Source organism: Larus michahellis, chromosome 1 (genome assembly GCF_964199755.1).
Source record: "Larus michahellis chromosome 1, bLarMic1.1, whole genome shotgun sequence".
Taxonomy (NCBI): Eukaryota; Metazoa; Chordata; class Aves; order Charadriiformes; family Laridae; genus Larus; species Larus michahellis.
In genome coordinates, this window is record NC_133896.1 from 158,096,306 (window position 1) to 158,124,190 (window position 27,885).

The 27,885-nt window shown below is 41.9% G+C and overlaps 1 protein-coding gene across 6 annotated transcripts in view; it reads right to left on the reverse strand.

The window, feature by feature from the left end:
* The window catches only part of NAXD (NAD(P)HX dehydratase), a 50,553-nt gene extending 24,531 nt beyond the window's left edge, over positions 1-26,022 (reverse strand). The window contains exons 1-7 of one of the 6 annotated variants that reach the window (XM_074561496.1): positions 25,626-26,022; positions 23,442-24,019; positions 21,804-22,175; positions 18,264-18,414; positions 16,925-16,970; positions 15,103-15,191; positions 1,876-1,984 (exon numbers count right to left, since the gene is read on the reverse strand). In XM_074561496.1, the coding sequence (XP_074417597.1) occupies positions 1,876-1,984; positions 15,103-15,191; positions 16,925-16,970; positions 18,264-18,414; positions 21,804-22,175; positions 23,442-24,000 (1,326 nt within the window). In that variant the 5' untranslated portion in view covers positions 24,001-24,019; positions 25,626-26,022. Of the gene's footprint in view, positions 1-1,875; positions 1,985-15,102; positions 15,192-16,924; positions 16,971-18,263; positions 18,415-21,803; positions 22,176-23,441; positions 24,307-25,319; positions 25,349-25,463 lie in introns of those variants that run through there. The other 5 variants (XM_074561481.1, XM_074561492.1, XM_074561488.1 and 2 more) reach the window with 5 other exon arrangements.
* Positions 26,023-27,885: the final 1,863 nt, after the last annotated feature.

Genomic DNA, 27,885 nt, shown 5'->3' on the forward strand with positions numbered 1-27,885 from the left:
TCACATGACAGCATGCTGAGGTTAGCTTAAAGGGAAAACAGAAAATTATATACCAAGCCAGCCTCCTATAAAAGTTTAAAATAGCAATGCTATCATCACTTGCTTTTCTTCTTGAAGGTGAAGACTGATAGAAAGCTTAAAATTCGCTGCTGAAGCAAGAGGGAGACTCAGCCGTTCTTCAGCACAGAGAAGCACACCAGTTTTCCTCAAGCAGGCAACCAGGGTTCACTTGTCTCCAATTACATGCACTTATTAAAGCTTTTGGCCAAACAAAGAATGTAGAAGGTTATGGTAGTTGGATTAAAAAAACAGCACTGGATAACAGTTCCATAATTAGAGTGAAGACAAAGAACTTGAGCTTTAACGTGAGTTGAAATTAATAAGGTCAGATCCACAGCTCATATGAACATGGCCTGAGGTTTTTAGCCTGAAGTAACTTCCAAACACTTTCTCTTCATTGGCTGGCTTTGTTTCTTTAACTTTAAGCTAGGTCACATAGGATGGCCGGGCTGAAGTAAAAGTATGCTTGTAATTCACTAAGAAAGTAAAATTATTTTTAGCAACGATAAAAAAATACAATGAAGGAATCTTCCAGATACAAATAAGCATTTGACGGATATTTATAAAACCCAGAAGGAATTCTGATATAAAAGAAGCTTATGTTAGATATCTTAGATATTCTAAATGAATTCTTATTTTCTTTTTTTTAAAGTTGTTTTCCTTTGAAAAAAAACCAACTTTAAAATTTTTGAGAATCAAGAAAAAAAAAGATATCATTGCCCAAAATTTTCTGTAAAAAGCACTCTGAAAAATATTTTCAAAAAAGAATAAAATCTCTGTTGAAATTTTTTATTCAGAGTAGAATTTGATTTACTGATCAGCTGTAATGAATTTCTGGTTTCTTTCTTTCTGAATCCATGTTCTTTATTAGCTTTGCACCTCTATATCATAAAGCAAACATTTTTTTGGAAGCAGGAGGAGAATTAAAGAAGTGAAGAGCTCCAACAGCTCTAACAAAAGCCTTAGCAAAACCACCTTCCACAGCTCTCAAGGTATTCTAAACTACTTGGACAGTGTGGTCTTCAGTCTCTTGCCTCCCCTGTTTTGCAGTTTCTCTGTGTAACTGTCAACATTTCCGTAAATAATATTAATTCCACTTTTTAGTACCAATGATTAATTCAGTAATACTTCTCAGGACAAAAAAATATTAATTTCAAATTGCACAAAATTAGATTGACGTTAGACTGAAAGATATACTTTGAACATATAAAGATATGTTGACAGTAATACAAGACATCATCTGGAAGACTGTGTAAGTACATAACATTCAGGGTACAGAACTATCTTAAGCTCCTGTTTTCAGCTCTCTACGAAGGCTTGACAAAAAAGAGGATTACCTCTTCATCCAGAGCAGAAATCTGCAACATTTTATAATTAAGAGTATTATTTCTTATTGCAAGGGGACATAGTCCCTGTTCTTTGGTACCTCTGCTGACACAAGTTGTCAAATACGGCTCCAAAAATTAGGAACTTAAATTTATATTTATGTTCTTACAGTACAGGTGCTTTGCACCTAAGGAAACACAGAGCCCTTTATCTGGAGATGCCAACATTTATTTCTTAATTAGCAACTTTCACAATCAAAACAAAAGCAAATCAAAACAACCGTAAGGGTGCCTAAAATTCAGCATGATGCTTGCAGTTTAATAACGAAGACCATGATTAATAGCTGTAATTTTCAGTCAACAATACTTTATTAAATTTGTTATTTAGTAACCCTAATCAAATACATTCGTGTAATCATGTAAAAGATAGGAAATTGGTTAATAAAATGCAACATAAAGACACAGAATAAAATATCAGTATACACATTACCTTAGCGTTCTCAAGTAGAACTTCATCTCTACCTAAGCCAGGTCCTATGACAACTGAGTGCAGTCGTGGTAACCACTTTTCCACCTCATGGACAGCATTGGGACTATCACTAAATGGAATCAGAAAAAAAGAGACACATTTAAAAAGGCTTCATTTTAGTATTCTCAGAATCTGAGTTCCAGATGCAAGATAGAGGTATTTCCTATCTTGAGTGTCAGACAATTTTATCCTCCAAACTACCAAAAATCTGTGACCCAGGAAATATGGAATGGTTGTCCAAACAGTTAAAATGTAATATTTCTCTTGATTTGTTCCTTAGGCGACGCCACATAAAAATGAGGTGGTAATTGCAAGTGCCCACTATGGTCGTTACAAAATAAGAAAATAAAATCCAAGCAGGAAACCAACAATTCTTACAGTCTGTCACAATTCCCTATTTAATGCTTCTTTGCAAAGCTTATACCTTGGAGAGCGATCCACCATCTTGCAGATATATGCTGTGGCTTGCTGGAAATGATGCAATTATTTATTACCCTGCGTGGTAAAATGAAAAATCTACTCATGTGCTTTTCTGTCAGTTTCTTCATAAGCATTTGTTCCAACTGAATTACCGCCAAACTGTCCCCTTTCCCCAAAAGGCAATAGGAAAATCAAGCTATTCAGTAAGAGTATTATCTGCTTGCAATACTTAAGATTTCTGCAGCGTTCAGGTTTTGTCTACATTGGACAAATGATGAGAAAAATCCACTGCCACATACAGCTGCCACAATACAGCATTCAGCCCCTGACCAGAACTGTTTATTTTGTTCTGATCAGTCTTGTTGTGTAAATAGGTCAGAATATTTTCAAAGCACTGCCCAACAATGTCAGTTAATCCTTACTGACAGTATGGAGGGAAAACTGAGCCTCCCTCCCCGCCTCTGACATAAGTGATGACAATAAATGAACATTTTAAGTGAACGACGGTGGAGGGGAAGGTCCCTATAGGCTAAGCAAGGGCGTACTGTATGATAGTATACTCTCAGAAAATTTTGAGCTTGCAATAGTTCAACAAAGCTCTATTATCACGGATGAAAGCCCTTGCATGTTTTTCATAACCAACAGCTGTACTGATGGGACACACCACTTGGGAACAAGTGTTTAGCTCGCGTCTGGCAGAATCAGCAAATTCCACAACGATTTCTGCAAGTGCCAGGCAGGAGCCCAAAGCTTTTTTTTTGCAGCTGCACCAAGCCAGGCGGCCCGGCTCAAGGCGGCAGGGATGCGGTGCCTCGCTCCTGGCCGTGGGCCAGCAGCCCCTCCACCGACCATATCTGCTCCAGAAACCCCCGGCTGCAGCGGCGCTGGGTCCCCAAAGGAGCCCTGTGCTGACACCACGGAACAGCTCTGTCAAAACAAGGCTGCTGGGTGGAAGCGGCGACCCGCCGCAAGGGCAAGGGAGACAACGAACCACGTGAGGACTTTGGTGTCCCTGAAGCGATCCCCCGCCTAGCAAGCTGAAGTTGAATTTCCATTTGAACGATGCAGCTCCCTCCCATCATCCCTAACTCGCACGGAAACAGCAGTAGCTTGAGAATTGCCAAACGGCTCACTTTCCCCCTCTCCGTAAAACCACCTATCAGTTTACAATGTAGATACAGGCTGGAAATAAAAATGATTCAAGAAATATTTAAAGCACTGTTAAAAAAAGTCAGTTCTTTTATATGCGGTAGGTTGAACATGTGAAAAAACTGTCTGTGAACCAAACTCTAATAAAATGTCACCATTTCTGAATGCAGACTGCTTTTTTATTTACATGCTGAAGCTGATTTTATCTCTAGAAGAGCAATATATATCTCAAATATATATTTCTCAAATAAATATCTCATAGATTTCTATATATTATACAGATGTAAGAATACTGCTGTATATATAAGGATGTTTGAATGGATTGGATTCAAAATACCTTTGGATAGTAGAAGCCAAATGCATTAAAAAAAATGTTCCATTAAATGTAAGCTAAAAACAGAGCCATAGATAGTACCGTAACCGCTCTGCTCTCTTACAAATATCTCATGCAAATAATCTCAACGTAGAAAGTTTGCCAATCTACTTATATTGTGGATTGAAATAAAATAATTTTGTCTCCAACCCAATTGATAATGCGCACTCTTCAAAACAAAGCTATCTCTTGGGAAACGAACAGTCCAACATTAAGCCGCTCCTGCTCACTTTGCCTCTGGTAATAATAAAAACCTACTGTAGAGCTTTTCATCTTCAAAGCATTTTACAAACATTACACTCACATAACCCCTTTGCAAATTCACATCAAGAAGCAACCCAAGGCATAAAAAGGGCCAAGAGATTTAAAATGGTGATAATGACTATTACACTGCAAAATCAGCTATAAAAACATGCTGAAAAATAACTGATGGATTTTGATTCTTCATAAAAAAATACTGCCTCAGAGAAGCACCATGACAACTGCACTTTAAGACACTGGATGTTCACAGCAGCTGTGGTTATGCAGCTAAGGACACCTTAGAAACACCCTGTATCTACAGCTTCTCTGAAAGTGGAAGGGCTATAGTGTCATCTTAGAGTTTATTTCCACACACAGACATCAAAGCAGTAGCATTTTGAAGCTGATAGGGTACAAACGATCAACATGTAATTTTCTTCAGGAAGGAGTGTCACCTTGAATGTTCCTGACAATGGGATTTAGCCCAAAGACAGAAATTTTTCTAGCTCTTAACAGCTCCACTCTATACACAACATTGAAACATGCCCAGAAGAGTTCTGTGACACTGAGCTCAGTCGGCCTCTACACCCTCAGGCTTCAGAGCAGGTAACGCTCAAGCTGCCCCTATCAGGCACAGTCCCTGAACCATGGTAGCTCCTCACCACTGGAAGAAGCTGTCGGGAGAGGCTAGTTAGCACAGGCCAAAAAGCTTGCCAAGGATCATTTGGATAATTTGCCAGAACAGATGATCATGTTTGGGTACCTGGCAATAAATATTCCTTGGTAGTGTTCAGTTTATTATTACAGAAAAAGCCAATGTGTATTCTTGTTTGCCTGTGGATCAAAACCAGAAAAAAAAAAAAAAACAAACCCAAAATGCTTTGGAGGCACCAGCACAGAACTCAAGTCAGGTCCTCAGCTGCTCACCATGTACTACGCTCACACAAATACTGTTGTTAACTTCCTTTGTCCCTTCATGCCAACCCTGATTACTAACCTGATTTCAAATCTCTCCATTTAATTATCACCTCCACTGCCCAAGACATGCACACACAATTGAAATCAGCACTGTATTTTTTAAAAAAAAAGTATCTAGAAAGGTATGAGGTATAAGATGTCCCCTTGATTGAAAGAGATGCAATCTTCAGGCTTTGGCAGAAAGGGATCGAGTAAGCATGAATCAGTATTGCCTCTAGAGATGCAGAGCCATACAATACGTGACTTGGCTTTTTTCCAAAACAGGAATAACAAATACAATACCCCTACTTGAAACCACAAAGCTAATATTACTATAAAGAGGAGTCAGAAAATCTCTCACAATGCCACGAGGAAACAACATTTTAATTTCTGAAAAAAGTGTAAAAATCTGTCAGAGAGACTTTGATTAACTAAAAGTCAGGGATTTCCCAAAATAAAGCAAGCTTTTTTGGAAGGTGACGGGGCAAGAGACTGGGAAGTAGTCTGGCTTTCCCATAATTTGAAAATAAAAACTCTGCACCATGGACATGCACAGCAGGGATAATTTGGGAAGCTGAATCCAAGCAGTTAACACCTGTAAACATGGAAAGTGAACTACAGTACCATTGTGCAGATGTGTGCAATTAAACATTCTGCTGACAGACCACAGCTGTAGATTTGCAGGGAATGTTCAGATCTTCAAACAGCTACTTAATTTCCAGCTAACCACTACAGTGTTACGTGACATGTTATCAGATGCCATTCTGCAGAAAATCTAGATTACAACAGCTCACTGTTGTTCAATCAAGCAACCAAACACCACCCCTCCAAATCCCAAAAGCTTCCTCAAAGTCTTAGCTTGTCTGGAAAGCAACCGATAAAACTCTGACTCCATACAGAAAAGCACTACCTACCACAGGATAAACATGTAGTTAATAACTGCAAGACAACAGGATCATTGATAAGGAAAACTGAAGGAGCTTCTATAACCTGTCTCATTCCTGTGAAGCCTGGTAGGTAAGGAAAAGTTTAAAGGTAATGTAAAATATCAGAAAAATAACCTCACATCAAAGTCAACTTTACACATTGTCCATTCGCCAAAACAGATCTAAACAAAAAAGCAAGCATACAGAGAGCCTCACAGGGGGCACACTATGAAAAAGGATCCCACAGATGTTTACCTGATCAACTTTCCTTAGCTGTTAGCAAAAGATGGAGGAAAGACAGAAAGCTTCACTCAGCAGAGGCTAAGACTGTGATCACTTGGGAAGACAGTTACCACAGCTTCATCATTTGCCTCCCCTGAAGCCCCTGTGTAGGCAGTGCCAAGATGGTCTTCACCATCTTACATGTTTACCTTTTTGCTCTTTTCTCTGCCTCCAGAACGTATTTAGAAAAGTACTTTTCCACGGCAAATTCTACAAAGATTCTTCAAATTAAACAGCACCTAGTCTCTGAAATCGTGAGGATACACTTTCTTTGTGAATTATTGGTAGCTTTAGATAACTTCTGCCAAACTAAAATCAATACACCCTGAAAAAAATTCCTCATCTTGCCACCTCAATTATTTTTGCATACAAGAACAGCACTGGTTTAGTTATGGTGCTTATGGCAGTAACTGCTGGATTCAGTACTGCAGTCTCATTGTTGCTTCTTACCCTAATGCACAACCTCCCAGCCTCTTATAATACCTTTTAGATTTGAAAAGCTAATAAAGAAAATAAAAACATTAAGTCAAGCTTTTTACACTTCAGAACTCTTCCATATTTCACTATCACACAATAAAAATTTACACAAAACACAGTTCTGTAGCTCTTCATCTTGGTAAAAGCTTGATGTAATAACTTTCCAAAAACAACAAAGAGCCCGAAAAACATGGTGGCTACTGCCGTAAGATCACCCACAGTTTCTAAACATCTTCCTAAGTAGTTTGTAACAGATATTTGACAGGTGCCATCTGCTTGAAAGTCTGTTCTAGGCTGGTCACTGCCCAGAGTGGGAGGACACTTGGACAGGTCCAGAAATGCAACTCCCATCCGCAGCCCCCCCAAAGAAGAAAATTTTGACGTACACTGCATTTCATTCAAAGATTAGCTTTCACCAAATGATCAAAAGCCACCAAGGCAATAGCTTTAAATTATCACAGAAAGCTCAAAACACAGCAGCTTTCCTCATTCAGGATGAATGACAGCTACTGTCGTTGCTTTCTAGAGGAGGGAAAGGAACAATGGTGATAAGGTGCAGCCTTGTCAAATTTTACATGGAAACAAGAAAATGTGAAGCAAAGTCAGCATGGGTGTAACCGGGAGCTACAGAAATAGTAGATAAGCATGAATGACAGCGCAGGCAGGAGGTAGCAGGACCACAGCTCTTCACATGTGTTTTAGGCAGAGCTGGAACCACCTTAGTAATCAGAGATGTGGTTTGGGCATCACTAAACGCCAATCATCGGGACCTCCTGCTAGAGAAGGACATGGGACACAGGCAAGACTGTTGTCACCCGATCAACTATACAGCTTCTCGCTGGAGAGGGTATTTTTCAAATTCTGCTCATTATCTGTGCACACTTGGTGTGACTGCAGCAACTCCAAATGCATTAAAATGTACCGACGCAAAAGTCTGTTAAATAAACTCAGACAAGGCCACTTTAAGTGGGCAGTTTCAAAAGCCAACCTAGAGTCTTATCTTCAAAGATGGGGAAAAGTCTCTGATCTGAAGATGAAAGAGTTTTGGTTTTGTTTGTCCAAACACTGCAGGTAATTATATTAATGTGAATCAAATGTTAGACCTGCTGACATTTAGATCCTGTCATGTTATACGGTACATCAAAAGAGCGAAAGACAGGACACAATGCGTACCTCTAGAATTTAAGCAGTTATCTCTGAAAGCTAATTATTAACCATTGTGGTAAACCCTGGGTGAGGTCATTATTGGAAACTGGGTAAATAAGATAGGTAGAGAGATTACTCGGGAAAGATTAGGTCAAAGGAATTAAAGGCAAAACCAAATAGCGCCAAAAATTATTTGAGTGCAAAATTAAACTAATTCTATATTTCAAGAGTAGCTATATTTGTCAATGTTTAAATCATCATTTTTGTAAATTAATTCCAAATTGCCAGAAGCCCAAAGGCTTGAGACAGCCTCTTTTGGCCCCATGAACAGAACTGGAAATAAGAACTTATTCTAGAAAAGCTCATGGATCCCATCATCAACTCATGGGTCTCTCACCAAGCACCTCAAATCAGGTAGAGCAAATCTCAGTGACAACACAGCATCATGAACTTGGCTGGATGCTATTAGAGACCAAAAAGAAATATATTTAGTAAATTAAGATTAGCATACCAAAATGCCCCCCCAAAGGTTTAGAAGACAAAATGGTCATTTTCACCTAACTAAGCTGTTGAAAAATCTTTCAGTAGTGTTTAATCTGCGAATGCTGGGTAGACTATAACTATTTTCCTGCTACAATCTGATTAAATGAGAAAGAAGATGAGGGAAGAAAATGAAAGAAAAACAAAGACCCTAACGAGAGGGAGATTGAGATGATTGAGAAATCTAATGATTGAGAAATCAAACGTTCCAACTCAGCCATTGATTAAGTTAATTTAGACACCAGAAGTGAACCTGGTAGGCTTAATCTGAATACTAACAACACAGCGGCAAGAACAGCAACCCATCATTCAGGAGAAGCACTGGCGTTACAAATTCATAGCAGGAGATTGCTCTTAATACGCAGATACCACAATCTTTACTTGCTCTATATTCTACTTTTAAGGCAGCGAGAGTGTGAATGACCTATTGAGGTACACATTTAGAAAAAATGCTGTGCTTACCATATCGTATTTTTTTACATCATAATAACAACAACAAAACCCAAAATGTTTTCCACAGCTGCTACTCAGACAGCAGACTCTCATTTAGGTATCAGATCTTCTGTTTCAATAGGAATTGGGTTGTCAACACACTACAGGCATCAGAGCCAACAACCACCTCTTTAATAATGAACCCAAATGCATTATATACACAGGGTCACCTCTCGGATGCAGAGCTGAGCCTTTCGCATCCTGCAAGAAAGAGCCCCAAAGGAGAGGCAGCTATTGCTTGACTCCATTTTCTTACATTTCTCACACAGACATGACAACAGCACTCAAGGCAAATCTTATCTAGCCTTGTAAAGATACTACAGGTATCAACACAATCATTTTACAACCTGCATTTAGCTATATCCAAATATTTAAAGCAGTTGTAGTATGTTTTGATCTCAGCCACGTTACCAATGTGCGTTAGGACAATTCCCCCCGGAAAAGTATAATGATAACCAAATGTCTTGACCTCACATTTTCAGAGTTCATGGAAGCGGTCTTGACCTATTAATACTTCCTGTGAACTGACTTGATGAGTAGAATCTGTCAAATATTCTTCCAAATGGACTGCAATCAACCAAAACCCGAGACTTTAAAAGTGACAGAATGAAGTTACGATGACAATGTAATTTCCCTCAGAATGAAACAGACTTAAAACGTCCCTAGAAAAACTAATGCACTTTAAAAAAAATAAATGTTCAAACTAATAAATAAAGTGACAAGCTTTTATCACATTGGTATCCCTCTCTAGTTTACATTCAACTGTTAAGGCACAGATGAATCAATACCCAGAAGGCTGGAGTGCTTCAAACTGGCTGTGGACACATGAGAAGACAGAACAAGTCTCGATCTAAATATCTGCTTTGCTGATTGTCAGCTGGAAAAAAAAATGGGACCCTAAAATCTTCAAATAATAATAATAAAAAAATATGGAAAAGCAAATCCCAGGCATGCCTGCCTTCACTCAAACTCAAAAAAGATTAAATACCAAAGAAATCTAATCCTGATGTCAAATCACAACAGTATAACAAGTGTTCAGAAGGATGAATTTGGCCAGGATCTAACTGGAGTACAACATTCCTACGCACGTATACATTTCTTTCTGACGTACCAGAAAGCAGCAAGAACAGCAGCACTCCCTGCAGTGATGCTAAAAATCTTTGGCTACCTCTTGCATTTTGAGGAGGTGGCAAAACCTTTGTTAGTATCACCTGGGATAAGGACCTCTGCCAACAACATGGAGGAAAGGGACTATAGTATGGGGTGAATACACCTTCCATCTTTTATTCGTTCTGCAGCATACAGCAAAGAAGTAGCAGCTTATTGCCAAGAAAGCTGGACACGGGGAACAGATCCATAAACGCTTTGTCCATGGCACTGCACGACAGGATTAGAAACGGTTTAAGTATACTTCTCTCAGTCAGCACATACAAACTGACCTTTCTCTCTCCCTAAGTACTTAGGGGGAAAAAAAAAATCCCAAACTTTCTCATGCGATTCCTAGCTAGACTGCTGTCTAAATGAGGTTTGGGAGAAAGATCACAAAGTTTTTGCTCGCATCTTCTCTGCAGGTATAATAGGGATCCAGCAGCCAAGTCGCTCGGGAGGCATCTTTTTGGTAATCGGAGCAATCTGTGCTTTCTCCTTGACTTTCCCTGGCGACTAGAATTCTTGCACTTCTTCCAGCAGCTGAGTCAAAAGAGAGGTTAGTCCCACATTACACAGAAGTAGTCTTTAATAGCTATTTTTAGCTAACACAAGTAAAAGTTATGAGCTTCCTCACACAAAGGACCAATGTTTTTAAATCTCCTCTCCACATAATGAATTAGAAAGGGACAAAAATCTTAAGATTGTTCCTGGGCTTTCTTTAAGAGACTTGGCACTGGTTAAAAGTGCTCAAATAACTTATCCAGGAGCTCGCTATCCATGATTCACTTTCATGATTTCTTCAAATCATCAAAACAGAAAAAAAATCCAATAAAGCTAGGTAAAGTTATGTTCTAGCAACCCTGATCTAAGCTAAGCTTCTTCAATAATGGTAACTGGCCTCAACACAAAGGCCAGCCTCATGAGAGCTTTCTCCCCAGTTATTTTTATTTCAAACAGAAAAGAATAATCTTTTTCAAAACCCAAACAAAAACTTAAACTCTGCAACTAACTATTAAAACTTTTGGTAATTCTGGCAATCTTTCCTAGTCCGTACAGACCCATAAATACAACCAGCTGGGAGGAAAGGATTAATTCTAAATCCATACCTAGTTCAAGGGTGACTTTTTTGGAGATAATGGAAAAATTGCATGACTTCTTCAGGACCAAAAGTTAATGACCTGACATCTCATTCTACTTCTCTGATAAAACTCTGGAGATCAAGGAGTATACTGACTGTTGACTTTACAAATCGCCTGACAACCAGGTTGCAAGTGTGCTACTCAGTAGTATCACAATCTTTTCTGGCCTACAGAGAAAGAAAAACTCTGTAAGACTATGAAAAACTCCTTGCAAGAGGGGAATCTAACACAATAGGTTTATTCGCTCTTCTTTTAAAATACAACTAGCTGGGTTCATATAGCTCATTTAACTCCGTGATCACTCACCTATCAAGACAGGATAAGCTAACCCAACACAGGTATCCAAGAAGTCTATTCAACCTAACCTGAGCCAGGGAATCAACATGGGGAATATAAAAAAGCCCCTGAAAACTGTTCTCTAGGAAGTTCCCAACACTAATGCAAGAAAGTATGCACACATCTACAGCAGAAATCCACACAGAAAACGCCTGTAATAAAACTTAATAAAATGCAAAAGCTAAGTTTTATCTTGTTTGCATCTGTGTAGAGTTTACAGTAGGAGCATGTTAGATGAGAAAACAGAAAAACGTAGCACAAACCCAGGGGTAATGGTGACAAGAGCGAGGCACCTGTGACCAAGACTCAGTATACTCTGCTATTCAAAATACCCCGACTTCTGTAATACACACTTTTCACTTCTCCAAAGGAAAGCAAAGTCAGCAAAAATATTGAACTGGTCATTTTTTAATTAATACTTTCATTAATACCAGGTCGTCATAGAAGGGGCCATGATACATTTGACAGAATCCCTGAATAAAAAGGAAAAAGCTGCTACTGATAATATTGACTGTTCATGGCCCCTAGACACCCAGCTATCATCACTCAGCTCAGGTAACGAGGATGCACAGAGCCAGGTGTCAAAGCTGTGTCCTTCCAGATCCTAGGCTGCCATGTGTGGTCACAGCTCTCTCACCTTCATTCACAGGAACACGGAATGAAGTCACGAGACAAAAAACACAGAGAAAGTTGTGTTATGGGTGTCCCCAGCACAGGATGTTACACCAAAAGGAACCCCAGGATGGTCTGCCGCTGGGGCCACATGGGACTGCCCTGGCAATGCTGCAAGGTGGATGTCCGTTTTCATAACCCTCCTCCTGCAATCCTACTCAATCTTTCTCGCGTAACATTCCTCACATCCTTGAAGTGACAGACATTTGCCAAGGACCTAAAACGCAACAGTGCAACTTCTAGTTCTCGCATACCTTCGCTAGTCAGGCCGTCAAAGCCCTGCAACAGCGGCTCTAACGAGCCAGAAGATCCCTTGCCATACAGGGGGCAGCAGCAAAAAAAAAAAAAGAAAAAAAAAGAAAAAGAGCATGTTCTTCCCTTGAGGTGATCCCCTGCGAGGTGAAGGCAGCAGGGAAAGGTAGCGGCAGGGAAAGGTAGCGGCAGCCAAGTCGCAGAGGAGATGATAAAATGTCAGACTCCTGGCAGTACAAAATGGCAGCTGAACCCTGGCGAAACGCCAAGCTGTTCAAACAGTGAATTGAGGAGTACACGGGGCCATAATTATGATTAGCATAATAAGAGAGTGGTACAACAGCCACCTAGTTACTCTGAAGGGTCACGGAGAAATCATAACAAAGCAAAGTTTTAAGGGGAGAGACAAAAGAAAACAATGACGTAGCTGCTGGGTGGGTTTTACCCGGAGGTTCTTCCATGCGTGAAGTGCGGCCCGGGAGAAAAGTACAAAGACTGTTTAAGAGATCAGGCTCTGAATCGAGAGCGGCCGGCCGTGCCTGCAGAACTCACGCGGCTCCACATCATATAAAGGATCATATGAGAAGTGTGACACTGAAGACAAAAGGATCTTACGAGAAAAATAGGCTGCTTGTGTAAATTTGAATAAAACCTGGGCTCAATAGAGTCAGTCAAGATTTTTTTTTTCTTTCTAACCAGAAAGGACTGCTTTCTCTTTTCCTCAAATGAAGCAGAAAAGAAGAGATAAAAAGATGAGAAAATTTAACAAACAAAATCTGAGCATTCTGATATTTGCATTTTTTCATTTTGAATGTCATATAAACAATATTTACAGATCCATTGCTTCATGCAATTAGCCAGCTGTCTGGGTGAAATTAGAGTTGTAATAAAAGCATTAAACATTGAGTTTCAGACTTAAAGCTATATGGATATGAAAATGTCTAGAGTCACTGTACTTTGTACATCTGGAGGAATTTATAGACAGAGCTGAAGTTTAAAATCAAAAGATCTCTTTGTGAATAGAAAGATCAGAGTTTTCACTGAGATCTGAATTCCACAGAAGACACCGAGAATCTGCGTAAAAAAAACCCCAACCCTTATGTAGTATGCAAAATCCAGTCCTCCATGAACAGAAATTTTACCATTGTCACCTCCCTTTTTCTCTATATTGCTTTTGCTTCTCCTATTAACTTTTCCCATTACCGCATTACATCAAGAACCCTGTGTATACAAAAAATGCTTCTCCCAAGGCAAGGTCAACTCCTTCCCACACAAGACAACTGTATGCTGTATCTTGAGCGTCATCCATCAAGACAACCTAAGTCACAAGCCAATACTACCATTAAGATTCTCCATCTCATTTGTTATCATATGATATCAGACAGGACAGCAACTGAAGATGTGCATTTTGGATTTTAGAGGCTAATGCAGTTGGATTGGTAAAAACCCTACCCTTGTATCTTCACCTTGCTTTCAAACATCATTTTTTCCCTGTCTAAAATGCACGATGTCACAGGTTTCTTCTATCTTTGAAAAAACACACACACAAAACCAACTCCAAAACCCAGCAAAACACAGCCCTTGATATCTGTCTATTTATCTGACTTCTTTCTAAGCACCTCTCTCTACACCAACAGGAATGAACCCCACCTTTAGAATGTAATAAACTTACGGCTTCCAACTGCAGGCATCCCCATGAGGGAGATAATATTCTACTTTTCAGACACTGAAATATTTCTACTGTCATAAATCCTTCCTGACAGCAATATCTGACAAACATAATTTTAAATTATGCTCTTTCTAGCTTAACCACAGCTTTGCTACATACACCAACAGACTTCGACACGCACTGGTGCAAGCTAAGCTCAGGGACATATACCTAAGGCACACATCTTAATTCTCATTTGCAGTTCTCATTGTAAACCATCATAACACCTAATTGAAACAGTTTATCCTGTAGAAGTTCACCAATCAGTAACACATTTCAGAACACAAATTCACGGAAGCACACACTGATTTTCCCAATTAGGAAGTTGCTTATTAAACTTTTTGTCTTCTTGTTAATAAAACCTGTATTCTAGATCATTTTAGAACATCCATTTTTTCCCCAGGAATAGGTATGTATCTAACACGACATACTTGTGAAGAAAAATGAGAATCAGCAACTCCCTTGCCCGGTAATTTTGGGTAAATAACTACGTAACACAGTAGTGAGAGGAAGAAAGATACACTACTGTTAAATACTATTAGGACTGAAGAAGCAAGAGAACATGCTCTATTTGCCTTCTAAATGATTCTAAAATGCTGACTTGCAGTGATTCTTAGTTCTGAATTTTGCTACTGTTCACAGTTAAATGCATTACAATCACAGAACACATGTTGCAAGTAGCAGAAAGAAAGATCTTTGCTTTTTAAAAAATTGTACTCTGGTAGTAATGAAAAAATTCACAACTGATTGTTCTTTATTAAATATCTAACTGTCTGCAATCAAAGGACAAACCCAGGAGGTTTTGTAACCTCCAGCTCACCCATCCTGTAACTCAGAAAAAGAAAGAACGCAAACTAATCAACTGTCAGACTGAAACATTCGAACTAGCAATCCTGACTCATTCATTTAAACATAAGATAAGTCACTTACAGAACTGGGTGAACAATCAGCTCTGGACTATATGATTTGATTACTGTTGCTGCATCTTTGGTACAAAACACATGGGATAAATCTGCACCCTAAAAAGAGAAAATTTGCAAACAGAATTATCAAATTTATACTTAGTAACTTTATCATTCCAAAGTTTACACAGTGAATAATTCACCCGAACTCTTACTTCTCAGTAGGTAAAGCAAACTTTATTATTTTTTTCTATTTTGGCTTAGACTACCATGCAATGTTTTAGAGAAATTTTTTTGTATCTTACTTCCAATATAATTTTTTTGTGTTTCTCACTGATAGGATGACTAAAAACACAGATCTTGAACCTTTACTCACTTGAGAAATGTTTCTCATTTGGAGATGAGCAAAGACTAAAATGTCACACATACAATAAGAAAAAAGGCAAAAGAACACAGCTGAACAAGAAACAAGTTACATTAGAGAAGAAAAATGATACTGTAGTATAATTGCAAAATATAACTATGGCAATCTGTGAGTACATTTCCAGTCCTACCATTTTTACTCAATGGGCCAAATCTGTATCAGACAAAGGCTGGCACAATTTCAGCAACACCCCTTAAGTTAAATAAACATTAAAGCTGAGGAGTTTAGCCTCAAGCTTCTGTTATCAACTCAAAAAATACGACATACACATAAAAATTATGTAAGCAGTGACCAGAAAGCCTGATCTTTTATCTGTCTTGCATACTGAAGTTTCCCACAGTTAAGTGTCTCCTCTACTTTACTACTATACATTTAACATTTCAAGCTGCTAAGCAATGCAGAGATTTGATCCTATGACTCTTCGTGTGCAGATGTAATGATCTGAGACCAAGTGACTTCAATAGGGGACCTCCTAGTATGTATTTGCACATAGTGAACAGAAAGCTGAGTGGCCTTAATATTGCATACAAGATCATTAAATAATATCATTTCAGTTTTAAATCCTTGAGGGACTGCATTCTGGGTGGGGTGGAGATACCTCTCTTGGTTACCTACTTACTGAAACAAATCTTCAAAAAGAAAAACATACACAATGAACTGAGAGTACTGAGACACTAAATAGAAAGTACTCTATGTATTATGTATGCATATGTGTGTATTATGTGTATGTATTATGCAAGCATGATTTGTTTACATTTGAATAATCACCAGTGTATTTATGTAGTCCGTAGTAAGTATATTTTTAGCCAGTTAATATGTCACTAAAATAAGGAATTTCACAATTCTAGGGAAAAAAAGCTTAGAAAATACTTCTGCTACAGATTATAATGTAAACAAAATGTGCTATTAAAAATTAGATTAAATTTAACCAATAATCTTTAAACTTACAGCATATAAGAGTTTTACTAGCCTAAAGCTGTAAGTTTTGAAAGAAAGTCACTTCATTCAACACAGTTAGCAGGTCCAGAATATATTTCTGAAGAACTCACTGCAGCACTGAAAACATAACTTTAAACATTAATCTCCAGTTATTTTATTGTTCACTTTTGGAGAAAATATTTCATCAAGTTTTGAAATTTCCTATCCAAGTCTCTGATAAAACAGTTCTCCCTCTGAAATTATCAATTTTTTGACATATGTCTTATGTTACCTTATACAGAGAAAATATTTACAGAAAACATAGCAAAGGACATATATTTACAAAGTATTTCTACAAATCCCAGACTAAGGATTTTCTTTGTTAAATAGAATACCTTTCAGAACTCAAATTTCATGCGCAGCACAGAACGAATGCTTTTAAAAAATGGCACTTAGCCAATATAAATGATGAAAAGTTCATTTTGGATTAGTATAGAAGAACACGTACCACTTTGAGAGCTGTAATTGCAGCAAAATACGGTGCTCCAGTGTATCTAGAATGAAATACAATTTAGGTTAGGAAATACAGCCATGAGATTAGATAGTCTGGAAAGCAGCCTGCCATAATGAAGTCCCAAATTCAAGAGCAAATTTTTAAAAAAAAGCTTTCTCTCGTTTGCTGTAAGAGACAGATAAAATCTTGCTATACTGAAGCCAATCTCAAACCTTGCTTTTATTTCAAAGGCGCAGCATTTCACCTTAGCCACCTAATCCTTTCATAGAAACATTTATGAAGATCATGCCACCAAAAAAGCAAACTCTTCTCAGAAAACCAACTTAAAAGTTTAGAGACAAACAAAACCAAACCAGAGTCAAGCACTGTTTGTAAGCCAAATCTGGGATCTGTGACCGGGATCAATCCCATCTGGTTTTAGATGCCTAACTCATGTGCCTAAACTGTGATTCCAGTTGCCCTAAATTCTGTTTATGAAGACTGAGGAGAGAGATATGGACAGAATCACTCTCCAGAGGTGCCACCTTCTGCCAAGAGGTAAGAACCTAAGCTCATTAAACCAACAGGAAAACTAACTCCTGGCTAATCAACCCAGCTATAAGACAGCACTTTTTTGCTCCTTATAGAATGTTTATTAATGGCAGATGTCCAACAGCAGATCTCTTTTACCGGAGAAAGATGCCATCTCTATTTCAAAAGGGGAAAATGAAAAATAGGAAGGTATAGTGGCCCATTCAAAGTATCGTGCAGATTACTGAACGTGGCCAAGGAAAGAATAGAGCCTGTTTTGTTTCTAGGTCAGTACAGCATTTAGCTGATTTATGCTGTATCTCTTTTTCCCCTGAAACATGCTATTTCTATTACTCCAGAACATAAACAAGGTACTGACAGAATCTAGTAAACACCACAATTTATCAAAATAAAAAGTCCGTAGTAAGAAGATATTCTATTCCTAATTTAAAAGTTCCCAAGATACCAAAACATAAAAAAACCCAGATGTGCCTTACTCTATTCTACTTATTCTACAACTTCATAATGCAATGGGAAAAGTCTAACGCTGAAAGCAGAGACAGTTTGGTGGTCAAAAAAGAGAAGGCAGACAGAGACACAAACAGTGTTCTAAGTTTCAACCACATTCACTACAAAAATTTCACAACACAACTGCAGGGAAACGTTATTTCATAAGTATGCATGGTCTTGATGATGGACTAATAAAGCTCTCTGGAAAATACTCATGGTTTTAAATGTAAAGTGAGTTTGAATGGCTTCTACAAGTGCTTATGACATCCTCAAACTCTTCCAGAAAGAAAAATCAAATTTCTGTTTAACTTACTCTTGACATCCTCCAACAATGCCTACACGTCCATCTTGACCTTTATGCCTTTTCCCTGTTAGAGGGGGGATAACATTGCGCACCAGTTGAAAAATATTCTCCATATCCTTTAGAGAGTGTGTTCTGTGCAGTGAAAAAGATCTCTCTATAACTGAAAAGAAGAAAATAAGTGTTAAAGTATGTTCTTTCTTAAACCAACATCAGCATTTCTTTTAAGCACTCATAAACACTAATGAAAACACTTCAAGATACAAAAGTGACATAGTCTAAATATCAAATGCTTTGTCACTTAAAGGCCTTTAAAACAGTGAGTAAATGAGGGAAGGTCATAATTTTAAAAATTAATTTAAAGTCTGATGCAGAGAATATTCCCACTGACTGCTCACAGTCCTAATTTAGGGCTCAGGTACAGAAAAAAACAACAGCCCAGAATAGTCGTATGAACATTTTGTAACTAGAAATATCTTCTTAGTTCAGCCTGAAATCACTTGCATAATTAAGCTCAACTGAAATAGGTACACTTAGTAAGGATCAAACACATCCAGACACGGAGCAAGCACATAGCAACTAAAAGCACATTTTAAACATACACCCTACCTTATTTTTCGCTTCCCCTTAAAAACTTTCACCTCTTAGCAGAACAGGGCCTATCTCACTGCTTTTTTTATTTTGGCAGGTGGTTACAAAGCATAATGAAAGTCTTTCTGCAAAACTATAATCCAACGCACTAGATGCAAACAATACAAATATCACAAAAAGATAATTTTTAGCTATAATACAACTACGATCTCTGATGCAAAGCTACATGTCAAGCTACATATTAAAACAACTGCACACTGAGAAGACTACACATTCAAATAACTGTTTCAAAAGACTACAAAATTTAGAAGAAAAAAGTATTTCAACAACTACAACTAAAGAGAATTAAACCGTTAACCTAGCATGGGATTTGAAAACCAGTACTTCTATCAACAGTGTGTTAACTACAAATTGCAGTAAATACACTAAAATAAAAAGTTCTTGTATTTCAACAAAGCTCCTCATTAACTGTACAATTCAGTTCAGAAGAGTGGTTTATTTGAACATTAATATTAATCTTCTAGACCGTAGCTATGCTTACTTTCTTTTTTACAGATCTTCTAGAAAGCCTTCAAGGAACTGCTATATAGTAATACATAATTATGTAAAAAAATAACTCCTACGACACTCCTTATTTCCAGCTGTATAAAACTTAGTAATTCCACCCCTTAAGTCCAAATCCAGACCAAAAAAAAAAAAAAAAAAAAAAAAAAGGAAAAAGTGTTCCATAAATTTTGGACATAATAATGGGTGAAAAGTGTAACAAACATGAAAACTCCACATCCGTGCACTACAAGCAGAAAGCATCTTTTTCTCTGTCTTCCACAGAATCTAAACCTAAACCAGACATGCTAATCTTCAGTAATAAAATGTTTTAGCATTCAATAATGATAAATACTCCTGGCTGATCTTTTACTTTTAAAATCCTTCTATAATAGAGGCATCCCATTCCTATTGAGACTAAAAAAAAAAAAAAAAAAAAAAGAAAAAACCACCCTGTTTTGGATTATAGCCAAAATAGCATTGCAGTGACCCAGAAGAGAACAAAATGCTCATCTCCTCTGGAAATAGGGCAGATTATTTTCTTTAAATCACAGTTTCAGACACTGACTGGTTTTCAACCACACTTATCATATAGCTTGTAACCCTTAAAGTGCAATGTTGTTAAGAAGGTCTTCCTTTTTTGTTGCTGTTTTTTGTTTATATGTAAATATAAATTGATTGCACAAGAAATGGAGAGAAAACAGAGAATTATGCAAAAAGCAATTCTTAATAGGGCCCAACTAAAGAGAAACACTAAGACATGTTTAGCTATAAACAACTGAAATCTTGATTCCTTAAAAATAGGTTCTGCCTGAGGTGTTATTTTCACATTTTATTATAAACACTTTGTTACACCGTTACCAATTAAAAGATTAGAATCTGGAGTTGCTCTTGCTACAGTTAAATATATATATAATGCATTTTTGTGCAGTGTAATATGATCGTACACCTATATGACGAAAACCAGCAAGAAAAACTAAACTTTTAGTTTCAAGTCTTTACAGATAGTGAAGCTCTTCCAGCGAAAAAACTTTCTGAAGTAATGATAATCACCCCAGTCTAGAACCTCAAATGATTTCCTAGGGTATTCTCTAAAGCACTTCAGGTTTCTTTTCAATTTAAAAGTGAAAACAACATTTGAAACACAGAATCCACACGTATGCTGTAATTTATCTACAAAAGTCTGCCGCTATCAAGGAATGCTACAGACCAACTATCCAGTCAAGACGAAACACAACCTAGTCAGCCAGCCTAAACCCTCAACAGGCCTAACCACCCAGTCCCCCATGCGCTTTACTGGGAAACGCAGCACGTAAGGTAGACCTGAAAAGGCTACAAGATCCTCTCAGGAATCAGAGCGCACCCTTCAGGATCTGGCATGCCGGATTATTATTCAACACTGAGGCTGGGTGGCTTTTTTTCCTTTTCAAACCACACATTTTTTTCTTCCGAGCAGTGTGAAATTCAGAACTAAAACAGATCAAGACTTGTTTCGTTTCCACACGGCAGGCTACAACCACCAAGCCCCAAGCTGACTCTAGTTTCAGCACTGACAAGAGTACCCCTGTTTTCTTCCTGCCCACATAGTCTATATCCACATACAAAGAGACTATCATAAAGATAAACGACACGGAGCCACAGATCCCGAGAAATCTGTTAATGAACGCTAATATCCAGTTATCAGCTTCTGGCCCACACATAAGGTACGGAAGGAAAAGTCTGTGCATAAATACCAATTCTAGACTTATTGCTGTGCCGTTTTCTTTAAACTAAATTGAGACCCACAAAGAATTTATAAATGAATTGGTATAGAATAAAAATATATGCAAATATTTTCATCTTCTACTACACCTATTACAGTAACATGATGTTTAATTAAAAGATAAGATTCAGAATTGTGATTTAAAGAAATTTATTTTAAAGAAGGTGGATTTTAACATTTGACTTACTTCGGTGTAGGCAAAACTCCACTCTTTTCCCAACCCTGAAAAAACACATGCGCAGCCTTAACTTCACAGACTGGGTTAGGCCTGTTAACTTCAATTGCATCGGAATCTCTGCTACAAGGTATCTAGTGTTTCCAGACAGCTTTCAGCAAAGGTGCTACTCCCCTTTAATAGACAAAACTCCTCCTAACTTTACAGAGACGTGAACATGGAAAGAAGTCCCAAATGTCTATAGGGTTCAAAAAGTGTGATTTCGCTCATTAAAATTTGTTATAACTAAGGTATCTATATTAAATAATCAGTACAATGGTACGAATGACGTTTTAATTTCATTTTACATCAGACAGACACCTTCACCACAATATTAAACAATTCCAACTAGCTTTTATTTTCAAAAAGCTACTTACTACCAGTGCTTTCACACAGAAGTTTAAAAAAACCGAACTTTTGTTTATGCTATAGAAGGAAGTACCTATCGGTGGAGAAAGTGCTGCTGTCATAGCATTATAATTAAAGTTATCCCCATACGAACGATGGTTCGCTCTCTGAGGTGGACTTGCTGGTATAGATTGTGACCTTTGTGATACCGAAGAAGAAATTCCTGCCAACATCTGTCCCAACATCTGTAACATCTGGAGCTCTCGAGCATGCTCAGCTTCCCGACGCTTGTCCTCAATTTTAAGCCTCTGCTCTTCATATCTGTAAAATTTCTCTTCTGTATCCACGCTCTGCTGCAGGAATTTTTCCATCATTTTATCCAATGTTAAACTTGCATGGCGTTTTTTTGATCTTTTGGGCTGATTGAGAGGTGGGGTAATAGTTGGAGCATTGATCTCTTTAAAGCCTAAAGCAAGGAGAGAGACAATTATTTTTCTGAAGACAAATAATTTCCTAAGAAGAAAGCAGCAAAAAATCTCCCTATGAGATGTGGGCCTAATGTGTCACAAAGTTGTTACTCTTTTTCTATGTGGATTGCAATTATTTCAGATATTTTTAATTCACAGTACCAAAGCAAAACCAAAAGCTTCTACAGAGTTATAAAGGTAACATGAAAATCACACAGAGGCATATTTTAATTGTTGTAGTACTAAACTTCAACAATAGGAGTCTTTTTGATCTTCTAAAAAGGTTTAAGTGAAGGCTATTAAATAGTATAGCCTCATTTGTGTATTGCAGGTAATTACATTAATCTAAATTGAGTTTCAGTCTGTTGGCATTCTGGATTTGCATTTCAAAAGAACATTAGTGTAAACAACTCTTTGATGGGGTTTATGTGTAAAAAGAAGGTTGGTTAAACGTCAACCAATTGGCTGATTCCTCAGTGATGTCAACTTCTGAAGACAGGTTCACGTTTGTATTAAAACCATGGCATTAATCTAGATTTAAAACAAACAAATAACGCTGCCCTCCCCACCTCCACAACACAAACACAGAGCTGAGGGTAAAGAACTAGCAAGGAAAGGACAGGCTTTATCTAAGGGCTGCTTCTATCCGCAAGCCCGCTAAAGTTAGCAGTGTTTCTGAAACAACTCAAGCCATTCATTACGTAAAAGCTCGCTCTCCCCTAGCTTTCTGGCCCATCTGCAACAATAAGCAGATTTTTCAGGTATCATCGTCATCATCGTTTTAATACCGATTAACAAAACTGCACATAAGTCTGCAGGGAACGGGAAAATCCTCCGGCAAGAAGGACGCCTATTTTCTTGTTCAGCGCTACCTGACACTTTTGTCTTGATAATCTCTGCGCTAGTTTTCCACCGTTTTCTCATTGATAAACATCGATAAAAACTCACTTGGGTCTCCGTCCCCCAGCATCTTACCCCTACCTGGTTCTGCAGCACTTCCCACCCCCTTTCCAGGCGGCGTTCGCGGGGCGGGGGGGGGGGGGGCGGAACGGAGGACGGACGACGGGGACGGGGACGAAGCTCTCGGGAACGAGCAAGGTGCAGCGGAGGGGAGGCATGGGCGGATTTCGGAGCGGGAGGGAGGAGGATAAGGCAGAAGCCACTAGAAGCACGCTAGCCGGCGAGAGGCACCGGCAGTTGGGCTGCGAGAGCCCGGGGTGGGGGGTTGCGGGTGTGAGGACACCCGGAGCCCGGCGGCTACTCACCGTCGCCCGGCGGCACGGGGATGGCGAAGGGGGGGCACTCCACCTTGATGGGGTGTTCAGCGTAGGAGGAGCACTCCCCGGAGTCCTCGGTGAAGTTGTCGCGGGGGGACTCCAGCTCGGCGTCCTCGTCCAGCTCGGCGTCCACCTCCCGGCTGTTGTGCGGCGTGCCCGGCGTGGGCGGCCCGGCCAGCGGCCCCGCCGGCTGGGCGCCGTCCGGCGGGGGGGCCAGCGGCTCGGGGGCGCCGTCGGGTCCCCCCCGGCAGCTGAGGATCCGGTCCATCTCGTCGTAGTACTTGCATATCTTGCGGGCGTGCCCGTTCTTCTTCAGCCCGTCCCGGGCCTGGTAGTACTGGCGCTTGAGGCCCTTGATGCGGATGCGGCACTGCTCGGGGGTGCGCTCGAAGCCCAGCTCGGCCAGGCGGCAGGCCACGTCCCGGTACACATGGCTGTTGCGAAAGTTGCCGTCCAGCGCCGACTGCACGTCCGCCTCCCCCCAGATCTCCAGCAGCGCCCGCGTCTCCAGGTCCGACCACAGGAAGCCCCGCGTGTTCGTGATCATCCTTGGCCGGCCGGGGTCACTGCAATGGCCGCGCACCGGGGAGAGGGAGGGAGGGAAGGAGGGGGAGAGCGAGGGAGGGAGGGACGGAGGGGGGCGGAGGAGGGCGGCGGGGAGGAGGGAGGGGGGTTTAATGCCCGCACTCGGCTCTCCCAGGAGGCGCCTACGCCAGCCCCGGCCGCGGCGGCAGCCACCGTGCGGCGGGAAGCGGCGGGCTGCTGGGACCCGGGACCCGCATCCCAGCCCGGGCCGCCGCCGCCGCTCGCACGCGAACAAAACTTTCCAGGCGCCGCTTTGCGCTGCGGGCACCTGCAAAAAAAGGGAGGGGAGGGAGGAAGCTATTTGAAAAAAAAAAAAAAAAAAAAAAATTCCTTTTTCTTCCACCACGGGTTCAACACCCTCCGAAAACAATGATGATAAATTAAAAAAAAAATAAAATAAAGAACCGGGCTCCCGGCGCGGAGCCTTGGGCCCCCTCCCCCGGGGCTGGACGCGCCGCCACCCGGCTCAGGCAGCCATCCGCGCGCGGCCGCTCCCCCGCCCCGGGCTCCTCCGGGAGCGGCAGGACGACGGCGCTGGCTGGACTTGGAGGCCCTGCTCATCACGGTGCGCCTCCCTCCCTCCCTCCTTCCCTCCCCTTCTTCCCTCCTCCCTCCCTTTCTGCCCGCCGCAGTGGAGCGCGATCCCTGCACACACACACACACACACACACAGAGGCACACACGGGGCGCTGCAGCTCGGTGCGTGGTGGCCGAGACCCCCGCGGCTCCGCTTGGCTCGGCGCCCTCACCTCGCCCCGGCACGCCGCCGTGCCACCACGGGCAGTGACATCCCCGCCGCCTCCCTGGGGCCACCGCGCCGCTCAGCCCCGGGGCGGGCGGCCGGGCTCCCCGCACCCCCGCTCACGCACACCCGCGCTGCGGGGGGAGCCCGGGCGCCGGCGGTTCGGCTCGGCGCGCCCCTGCGGGCCGCCACAAAAGCCTATCCCGGCGGCTTGGCCTCCTGGAGGCCCCCGCTGGATCGGGCAGCCCTCGGCGGACCCCCGCGAAGGTGCTGGTCGGGTTTGTGTGCGTTTCCCCCCTGCCTCCATCCCTTCCCAAGACAGGTGAGCGGCGGGGGTGGGCTTCATTGTGCCGGGCCCCGCCGCCGCCCACACGCCGCTCCGGCCCCTGCCCCTTTGGTTTTGCTCCGTTTCCCAGGCGGGAGCTGCGGGGCGACGGCGCCGAGCCCACCCCTCCCGCCACGGGGGGCCGCCGCCGCCTCCCATCCACGCCCGCCCGGCGGCCTTTCCTTCCGTGGGGAACACACCCCCATCCACCCACCGGTGGCCCCCTCGCAGGGCAGCCCTCAGCACCGGGCGAGCCTGTCGCCGCTCGGCGCCCACCCGCCCGGCCCGCCCCCGCCTCCCCTCAGGGGCAGGCCCCACCCCCTTGCCCTCCAGAGCCCCGCCGACGAGATGTTTATACCTTCATCGCACCGCAGCCAGAGGGCCGCGACCAAAGCCAGCGCAGCCAGGCCGCCGGCGGCGACAGCGCCCCTTCCCCACATCTTCCCGAGGGAGAAGGCAGGGGCTGCGGCCGGGCCGGGCCCCGCGGCGCGCCGCGCCGCTCCGCGCTCTCTCCTCTTACCTCGCCACAGCGCGGGGCTCCCGACACCCCCCGCCAAGCGGCGCACACAACTCATCGGCGCGGCTTCCGGCTCGCCTCCGCGCCGGGCAGGGCACGGCCGGGCCGGGCAGGGCAAGGCCTACGCGGGCGCGCCCGCCCGGCACCGCTCCGCGGCCTCCACACCCCCCCGGCGGCAGCCAATGGCGGCGCTGGGCCTGCGCGGGCGGGCCGCGCTGAGGTAAGGGCGGCGGCGGCGGCGGCAGGCGAGCCGTGCGGGCCTTCTCCGGTGGTGGCGGAGGCCTTGGGCCCTCTCCTTCCCGCCCCGCCGCTGGGTCCCGGTGTGGGCCGGGCGGTTCTATGTCAGGACCCGGCCCCGGCGGGAAGAGGGTAGAGCTGGGAGCAGCCGGCCCGGCCGTCACGGCGCTTTGGGGCTGCCTTGCCAGCCCTTTTATAATTGACAGCAATTAAAAACTCCTAGGAAATACCGTTTACTGCTCACAGTATTTAAAAGCTCGTCACCTCCCTTGCCCCCCGTTTCTGAGCAAACCCCTGATTTACAAGTCTGATTCATTTCTAAGCTGCTGTTTCTAGCTCAGATACATCATTTTAGAGCAGTGTTCTTGTGATATTTTCTTTTACTCTAAACCACACCAGAGCCGGTGGAAATACCGTCTGATGTTCACCTACGGCACCTACTTAGTCTAGACAATAAATCAGAATACAGCATCACCCAGGAAAAACTAATGCAATTATATGCATGAGAAATCTGAAACATTAAAGCTCAAAACAGCTGTAATTTCTGCTCTCTGCTCCTGGGTATTTCAAGCAAGAGTGTCATTATTAACTCAAAAGCTTCTGGCCTAACCACAGCAATAAAATGTCAATGTTTCAATCAATTAATATTTTGAAGGGGTGAAGACAGACAACATTTTCCTTTACAGTTCTGTGTTATATATAAGCTGTGGTCAAACAGGCCTGCTGGTTTTACCTGGAGGGAACCCAAGCAGGAGAGATTTGGGCCCTTCAGCTTCGGAAGCTTCACCTGAAAGAGCCACGCTGCCTGCAAGCTGCAAGACAGGCAGCCTGAGCTTTTGGTAACCCAGATTGAACAGTAACCCAGGTATCAGAGCAGGGACTTGGACACTTGACAAGTTCACTGTCAAGTATTAACTTGTTTATTCAAAAGTTACTCTTCTATAGGTCCTTGTATCTGGTACGGTTTTAAAGGCAATACCAGGTCAGTAAAATTTGCGCTGTATTTATTCATCACAAGTAATGCTTTTTTACCCTTTGATTATCTGACTGTGTGGCAACCCAAAAGAGAGCTTCAATGGTTTAGTTTTTACATGAGTTTTAGTCCAGAAAAAAAGGCTATTGGATTGTTGAACACCACATTTCTTATGCCCATGTTTTGATTCCAGCTGGAAGGACGAAGACCATGCAGATTTCCTGTAGCTCCGGTGCGGATTTAGTGTCTGGAAGAGGGGGAGAAAGAACGACGCGGATGCTTTTTTCATGGCATCAAGTGTCTCTGGCTCCGCCAAAAACAGGTCTTGTGCCCAACAAAAAAGAAAGGAAGAAAGATATACTTGTAATGTTTTTCACTGGGTTCTCTGGTTTCCTTTGTAGCAGATATGAAAGCAACTTCTTCTCATGCTGGAGAACCCTCAGTTGTTGTTTGTGGAATCAGTGAAGTTCCCAGGACCCACTTCTCAATTCACGTGCAGAAGGAAACCTGGGAGTATCTGTGGGCTTCCTCTATGCCAAAGTTGTTCAGGCTGTTGTTATGCACAACCTTGACATCGACTGAACCAGTCTCGCTACTCTTATTAGCCAACACGAGTGTAAAACCTTTGAGCAAAACACATTGCTGCTCCTCAAACATTCTACTGCTCTGCGCCTAACTCAGGTTATCTTTTTTGGTGTAGTACTGGCTGCCATCTCCATACCGTGAACAGTATAAGTCCATAACTGCTAGTGCCACCTCAGAGCCCGGCATCAGCGATGCTACTTAACCAGGGCATGAGGCAGGGAAAAAGCACCATTTACAGAAGGTCAAAGGTGTACGAGGCAAAAGTTCACATACCCATAATAGAGTCAGAGAAAAATCAACTGCAAGAGGCACTTCTTTAAGTTTATACCTTGCTGTGCATTTTTTATTGAGCTTCCTGTTCTGACAGTCCCGTCACTTTGTCTGCTTGTCTGTCTGCTTGTACCTTTCTTACACAGAGCGAGGAATGACCCTGTGGAGTTCCCTTCCATGCTTTGGGCAAAATCCTTC